This window comes from Micrasema longulum, unplaced genomic scaffold (genome assembly GCF_059751315.1).
Source record: "Micrasema longulum isolate JH-2025_06_02 unplaced genomic scaffold, ASM5975131v1 h1tg000984l, whole genome shotgun sequence".
In the NCBI taxonomy this organism is placed as follows: Eukaryota; Metazoa; Arthropoda; class Insecta; order Trichoptera; family Brachycentridae; genus Micrasema; species Micrasema longulum.
In genome coordinates, this window is record NW_028278174.1 from 47,135 (window position 1) to 55,054 (window position 7,920).

The following is a 7,920-nucleotide window of genomic DNA, read 5'->3' on the forward strand; positions in this document are numbered from 1 at the left end:
AAATTATTGGAAAGATGATAAGTGATTGCACTTAGTAAAAAGAATATAGTGAAAGATGTTACACTTCAAAGTAAATAATGTTTTCCTTTCCATAACCTGCCTGGTCCCCCACAGGGATTAAAAAAAGAAAATCAAATCATGTAGACGATAACCAAAAGGCAATTTGGAAGTATTTAAAAAAATGAATGATATAAAGTTTATAAGTTTATATTTGAAGCACTAACTTTTGAATGAATTATTTTTTTAGTTATGTTATTTTATATACTTTGTTCATTAGCATATTTTTTTATATTTTTAGTTCTTTCATGTACATAGCTTGTATCATACAGGGTGTTCTTTAAACCCTGTCACATCCGAAACCACGATGATCAGTATGAGCAAGAAGACATATTGGCACATTACAATAAATTTTTAGAATGAATCAAATTTTAAAAAATACAATATTAAAAAAAACAAATGGCTGCTAACTTCTGTAGGAGAGAAACAAGGAGGGGGGAGTCTGACACACCGTTAAACACGCGGCTGCGCCCCCCTCGCTTCTCCCCTGAAGAAGTAAGCAACCATTTGTTCTTTTTAATATTTTATTTTTACAAATTTTCTTCGTTCTAAATATTTTTTCAAATATGCCAATATGTCTTCTTGCCCATACTGATCATAATGGTTTCAGATGAGACAGGGCTTATTTATTTTTTTTTATTAAGGAAAAACAATAGTCCAGTTAAAGTTTTTCACAAATATAATGAGAGAACATGTTACACAGTAAAGAAAAAAATGATTTATTATAAAAGACATGAGAAAAAAAAGAGCTCGTAAGAAGGTTAAGGGATGAGGAAATATTAAGTTTAAAGAACACCTGTATATTATGATTTTTACTCTACAATATTGTAACATTATTGTTAATTAACCTTTACATCTGTTTATGTGCAGAATAATAAAACAAATAAAAACATAAATAAGAAATAAAAAAACATGGGGATTGGGGTGAGGGGGTTAGGGATAGGAGAATTCACCACTATAATTGGGCCTCCTGACCTGTTGTGATGCAAAAAAAGTAATATTTCGATTAATATAAATTAAAGGAATGGTTATTTATAAAAATATGCTCAGCAAATTCTCAAAAATTGTTATTTCTGAGAAATCTTGTATCAAGTATGTTAAGGTATTAAATAACCCTGAAGAGGGCAACGTGTTGTTGCCAAAACTAGTCAGCTGCATGCACAAATAAAAGTGGTTAAAAAAACAAAGCATTCTTAATTTTTAAAAATATAAAAATAATAGACAGTGTACGTGCCAAATAATGTGATTTTATTATTTAAATAATAAATAAAATTTTACATGATAGTTGTATTTTAATAGTGTTTTTCTTTAACGGTTTCTATTTATTATATCTTCCAGACAAATTTTTTCGACCAATGTAAAGGGACTTTTAGTCAGGGAATCCATGTTTCTGTAAGTGGGGATGTTGTGAGAAAGCACTCCTTGAGAAAATTCTCTATGTACTCGAACTCCATCCAGTGCTTTATTCTGCATCTGCTCAGCAAACATTAATTCTTTCATAAATTGCTTGCGTTGACTTTGAGTTGCTTGCTGGTATCGGCGACGACAAACAACATCACTTAAAGGTAACCAATAAAACATTTTTAATTAAATTGGAGAGGAGAATAAAATAACCATAATTCACAAATAAATTGTTTTAAAATAATATATACTTTACGTTTACTTTGCATATCAGAAAGTGCAAATCCAACATATAGGAAGGTGCCAAAACATATAAAAAGTACATTCAACATTTTACTGCAAAAAGAAGGCACTAAATTCAAACTTTGTCAAAGGTGAAGTTTTTTGTATCATGGTTCTGTCCTCTAAAAATCATTTTGCGAGTACTTCACTTAGGAAAAAATGTAATTCTTCACACAAGATAATGTTGCTTCATGATAATATTTTTTATATTTTATATTTATTTTGCACCACAGGAGGCCCCAATGAAGAAAAAGCTTGAGAAAAATCACATTTTAATTTTTGTGTTCTCACCGGGAATCGAAACCAGAACCTTCCGTGCGGGAGTCAAACGTCTTGACCACTACACCACGGAGGCCGCATATGCCGATAATGAAATAATAATTTTAAAAAACATAAGCTACGGGGACCATCAAACTATTAGTAGTGCGTATTAATCAGTCAATTTGTGGGATTTATCCTTGAAAAAGAAGTAAAATTTCAATCCTATATGGATAAGAGGTTCGAGCCCCAAATTTACTTTTGTATTAACAAAATTATATCTTGGTAGTTAATTTACTATTTATTATCTTAGTATTTAGAAAGAAAAATATAAATTATACTTACTATGCTAAAGTCAAATGAGTATAGCTGGGATATATGCTAACATCTGATCTCGATAATTCTTTATGCAATGAAGGTTTATATCGTTTTTGTGCAGCCATACCTAATATAAAATAATAATGGACCCAGAGATTATAATATTGAACAAGTTAATGCACCGAAATTTGTATTCCGTCTAGTCAATTGATTGGTCGTCAAGGTAACACTTTTATGTACAATCACAGCCTACTGTTATTTCCCATATTAATATTATTTAGCACTGGAACTACGAACAAGAAAATTTCATTTTTAATGATTTGTCCACAGCTGCTTTGAATAGAAATTTGGACAGAGAAGTACTTTTCCAGTGTAGTTATTTCTAAAATCTACTTATAACTTATTATTTATTACTATTCCCTTATGCTGAGAATTTTGAGGTACATAAAAAAAAATATGAATCGGAAATTGTATCGACCATATTATAGGGTAGTTTTAGAAAAAAAAGTGCAGTTTATTTTTCATGTTTCCATATGTATTTCAGATATAAGATTTTGTTATGGTTACATATCGTCGGGTTTCTGGCACAAGTTGCCAACTGCAAATTTTCAAAAAATGAAATGTCTTCACAAATGGGATTAAATAATCTTATTTTAAAAAGTAAATAAAAGTATTTCGTATTTCATAAATACAAAAAAAATATTTAATGACATTCAGCTTGCAGTTTTTATTGGAATTGTTGATTTGGGATGACCTTTTAACTTTAAAATTGCAATATCTCACCACCAGCAAAATGTAGCTACCAACTTGTGCTAGAAACCCGACGATATTACATTATTATTAATATGAACTACCATTGTACAAATCCGTCAAGGTATTTTAGCAAATAATTTTTAATATAATATTTCTAAAAATTAAAAAAAAAATGTTTTGTGAACCACTTTATTTGTTTACAAAACTGATGAGTTGTAAAATAACCCTAAAGAGGGTGACATGTTGTTGCCGAAACTAGACAGTTGTGTAAACAAGTAAAGTGGTTCACAAAACCAAGTATTTTTAATTTTTAAAACTATTAAATATTAGTGATCCGCAAAGTTAGTGCTGCAAACATCCGAAAAGAATTAAAATCGGGTTGTAATACCGTGGCTAGTGTTGCGGCCTCACGGATCAGAGGGCCTGAGTTCGAATCCCACTGTACTCCAACTTGATTCCCATTTTGTAATAGTGAGTTATTTCAATTCGTTGATAATGGCCTCAAAATCGAAATATTTGGGTAAATAATAAAAACGCAAATATTTCCTATTATAAAAAAAATCTTAAAAATACTGAAAATTCAACATTCAAAACTTTGGTTAGGCTGTGGTTTAGCTCTGGGTTTAAGCTTGAACAATAGTTTGTTTCCCGCTATTACCACGCTTGGCTAGAAATTTGTTACGAATTTTTTTTTCTGTAAAAATACATGTAAATAAAATAAAAAAGTTCAAGATTTTGTTCATTAATGCTGAAATTTTAATATCATAAAATTTGACATGTGATAAAAAAACCTAATTGTAAAAAGGATTGTAAGTAATCCAATGTGCTCTTTTCTGATCTTTGTCAGAATGGTGAGAAGTGAACAGGGATTTGTAAACAGCCGTGGCTTTGGGGTCGTTAGCGACACTGTAATCATCTTTAGTTTTCTTGTAGAGAGGGTCTTGCATCGATGTTTCTGAAGCTTGTCGTTTCTGTGGTTTTGCAACGCTACCTGTAACTGTATCTTTCTTGGATTTAGGCAATTCCAAAGGAATTTGTTCAATATTCGAAGATGAATTTCCACCTGTAGATGGTTGAAATTCCTTTTCGGAAGAGCTCGTTGATGGCGCCACTTCTGCAGAATCTTTTTTGATACTTTTGCCCTTTTTTTCAGATTTCAATTTAGCTTGTCGCGCTTCTAATTTTATTTTCAATTGCTCGATGTCAGTATCAGTTCCATTAATTACGACAATGTCATTGTCTGTGAAAGGTTGTTGACACTAAAAAAAACACAAAATGCATTTGAGAGAAGAAAGATGAAGACATAAAATGCAATATAAAGCACTCGCCCCTCACTTACAAGCCTGGTTCATTGAAGATGAGGCTTGGAGAGCGAGCTTAAAAATAGAGGATCTGTCACAATAGATCTTCACAGGTTGGAGTGATATCAGGATCTTGTAATGTCCCGAGTCCCACAGGTAAGTAAATTTAAGGTTAAATAATTTCATATTTATATTTACCACGTGACAGATTTTCATCTTTATTTCCTTTATTGCCCTCTCAGACATAACACAACCGCATGACCAAAAAAATACAAATCTTAAACTTCCGGACATTTCCAAACCAATAACTGGGCAAATATACGGAGAACCACGTTCATCAATAGCTCCCTCTGTTTTTTCAGCATTTTCGTCATAAATCGGATTTTCCATTAATTTAAGGTCTTTAATATCCTGAAAACAGGAATATAATGGTATAATATAATACTGCCTAACATTTGAAATTGCACAAAATGATTTGAAACGGGATCTAGACCATTTCAAATAATAAATGATTTTCACATATATTTTTTATGGCAAATAAGTAAGCAAATGAGCTTAGTAAAGTTTAGTTACCTTCATGTTTCGTATGTGTTTTATGCTTTCAGGCATGTTTATTTTGTCTAGAAGAGATTCTAGAACGGCACTTTTCGAATATAACCTTCCTAAACCACAAGCCACAATAGGGGGTTCAAGCTTCTGCTGAGATAGAGCACAATGCCTCCATCTAAATGAACGTTCCGCATCTTTATCTTTCTAGAAACGAAAATAATATTATTAAATAAGAGCAACAGACGTGTTAGTAACAGCTTCTAAACAGTAACATATCCTTGAAATAATCAAAACATCATGTTTCATACCTGTTCTGGCTTCTTCTTTACTTTCACAAGCTCATCTCTTTTAGGGATTGTACCACCATCGCATCCCATTATTCAATCGTTTTGGTGATGCTAAAGCTCACAAAAATTATATTTGATGAAGTTTTGAATACGTAAACGCGTTAGAATTGTATTTGGCGGAAGGAAAATATAAATAATTGACTAATATGAATGAAAACGCAAATGTCACACACTACACAAATCACACCATAGACTATAGTCGCAAACTAGTAATAATTCTACATTATCTCTGGTCGCAAACAGAGATTTAGAAAAGATGAGGTATCCAAATCACAAATGGTCATAGACATCTTTTTCTTCTTCTTCGTTTTTTCATGGCCTTTTCACATTTCTACTCGGGTGTTCTGGTCAGTGTCAAGTATTTTTGTTTTGTTTTTTTTTTTTTTACATATTTACACATGTGTTAGTAATATAATATAAACAAGTTAGTATGTTAGTATTCAATTTAATATAAACATATAATAATATAACATATTTACAGCTTTACACCATTTATAACTAGATATTTACATAGAATTTTCAATACACGTTTATTGGGTGGGGACAGGAGAGTTGAATAGGGAATGGGATATTAATATTAGACAGGTCGGATAGGAAATCAGGATAACAATCATTTATAGGGCAAGGTAAAATCTAAATATTGAAGATATATAAAAACTAAATTTATGTCATGTAGAAGCATTCACTTGCAGGTGGAGAGTATTAATATGAAAAAAAGTGGATAGTCAAATAATATCATTGACTGCAATAAAATTACTAGAAAAGATATTAAAATTTGTATTAGGTATTTGTATACACATAGGCAATAGAGAAAAAAAATGTTAGCTATCGCTATGCAAGGTTTACCGCAACGCATGCCTCTTGGGACATACCCAATTTTTTCAATATTCAGACGAAATGAAAGATACAGTTTTGTGAATGGAATACAAGAACTCCATAATGAGAGACTAAATAAACTTATCACGAATTTAGCTCTACTGATATTTTTTGCTGTTTAGTATAAAAAAATAAAGAAATGCTGGGTCATTTATCCGTTCGAGTCCCATTATTGTTTTAAAGTTATTTTTATATCCACATATTTCATCCATTTGCATTTGTTTATTTCATATAGTATATCACTTTGCAGTTTACATATTTAGGAACCTACTTAAGCAAAATAAAAAAATTAAAAAAATCTCTGCACTTACGAATCACAGCTAAATAATACAAATATGTAATTTGATGATCTCGTATATTTACCAACAATACTGGATGAACTATACATAATATGCCATACTATTTAATTTTTAAATTACTAAAATGAAAATAGGTCAGATTTAATTATTAAAATAAAATATAAAGAAAAGAGAGGTACATATTAAAACAATTTTATGATATAAAGGCCTTTATTACACATTTCTATTTAAGCCAATGAATTACAAAATGTGATTTACAAAATGGGTACACGGTTAAAGCGGGCTTATTGCATTTTTTTTCTCCTGAATGAGTTTAACTTTGTTTAAAAAAAATATAAAGTAGATGTTTTAATTTGTTATTTTTTTGTTATCTCTCCAGAATCTTCTCCTTGTTCTGCTACACTGTACCATGTCTTGGGTATCACAAGTCTGTCTAATTTCTTGATTATGGATTCTGTCCCATAAGGTTTTTACTGCTATTGCCCTCAGGACTATTTTATTGAATGTACATAAACCCAGAGTCTCTAAAATAAGGATTTTATTCTTCTTTTTGCTCTCCTGTAAAATTGGTTATTTGTTAATGAGCCCGTTCTTGCCGTGAACCCTTCAAATACGAAAGGTTGCATGCAGATGAGCCGTGAACCCTTCAAATACGAAAGGTTGCATGCAGACGAAAAAAATGTTTATTTTGGTTGTCAGATGGCAGATAGGGACCACCTGTAATTTTTAAGTTTTCAACAGTTTTAGTAAATATACAAAAAAAAGCAAAATTTAAAATGATAATTAATTATAGAATAGTAACAACATTTTAGTTTGTGGATTAAAGTCTTGAAATTGAGTCTTTCAGCTCTCCTGAACATTTTTGAAAATTACATTTTGATTATTCAGAAACATTAAGGGTATTTGTTGCAATAAATATGGTGTAAACTTTCCGCAAACCAAGTTGTGTAAAACTTAGATTGAGAATAAACGTAAAAAAATACATTTTTCATATTAGTTCACCTTAAATGTCTCCTGAATATAAAATTGAAATTGTTTTTGCAAAGTAGCGGTAAGATTAAATGTTGCATCTTTTAAAAATACATAATCTCCGTAATACGTCCATATTTTTAAAATGCATTTTAAAAATAAAGTTTTATATAAAGAAAGACATGAGTGAAATATATTTAATAATTTATAAAAAAAAACAATTAAGACCCAAATATTTAGTATTTTATAAGGACAAAAATTTCAGCCATAAAATTATATTTTACTTATGCAGGACATTATAATATATATTGCACTTAATCCCTATATTTGGCTTATACATTGGCATTGACGGCATATTATTACTAAAAAAGTGACAGTTATTTCTGTCTGTAAGATGTACCTATAATTTATTATACTTACTTAAATATTTAAGGTTTTTTTAAAAGCATTTTTATTAAATAAACACAGTAATTTATAAAAAATAAAAAAAACACTTAGTATTTTTAAGTA

At 30.2% G+C, this 7,920-nt stretch overlaps 2 protein-coding genes across 2 annotated transcripts; both read right to left on the reverse strand.

Annotated features, from left to right (window-relative positions):
- Window positions 1-1,291: 1,291 nt before the first annotated feature.
- On the reverse strand, window positions 1,292-3,662 carry LOC148277761 (uncharacterized). Its single transcript, XM_088232430.1, has 2 exons — window positions 2,344-3,662; window positions 1,292-1,615 (listed from the first exon to the last, which is right to left on the reverse strand). The coding sequence occupies exons 1-2, from the start codon at window positions 2,439-2,441 to the stop codon at window positions 1,366-1,368; spliced, it is 348 nt and encodes a 115-aa protein (XP_088088556.1). The 5' UTR covers window positions 2,442-3,662; the 3' UTR covers window positions 1,292-1,365.
- A 140-nt stretch (window positions 3,663-3,802) lies between these two features.
- On the reverse strand, window positions 3,803-5,497 carry LOC148277762 (replication termination factor 2). Its single transcript, XM_088232429.1, has 4 exons — window positions 5,228-5,497; window positions 4,944-5,123; window positions 4,569-4,781; window positions 3,803-4,328 (listed from the first exon to the last, which is right to left on the reverse strand). Exons 1-4 carry the CDS (start codon window positions 5,294-5,296, stop codon window positions 3,861-3,863), a joined length of 930 nt encoding a protein of 309 aa, XP_088088555.1. The 5' UTR covers window positions 5,297-5,497; the 3' UTR covers window positions 3,803-3,860.
- Between the last annotated feature and the right edge of the window lie 2,423 nt (window positions 5,498-7,920).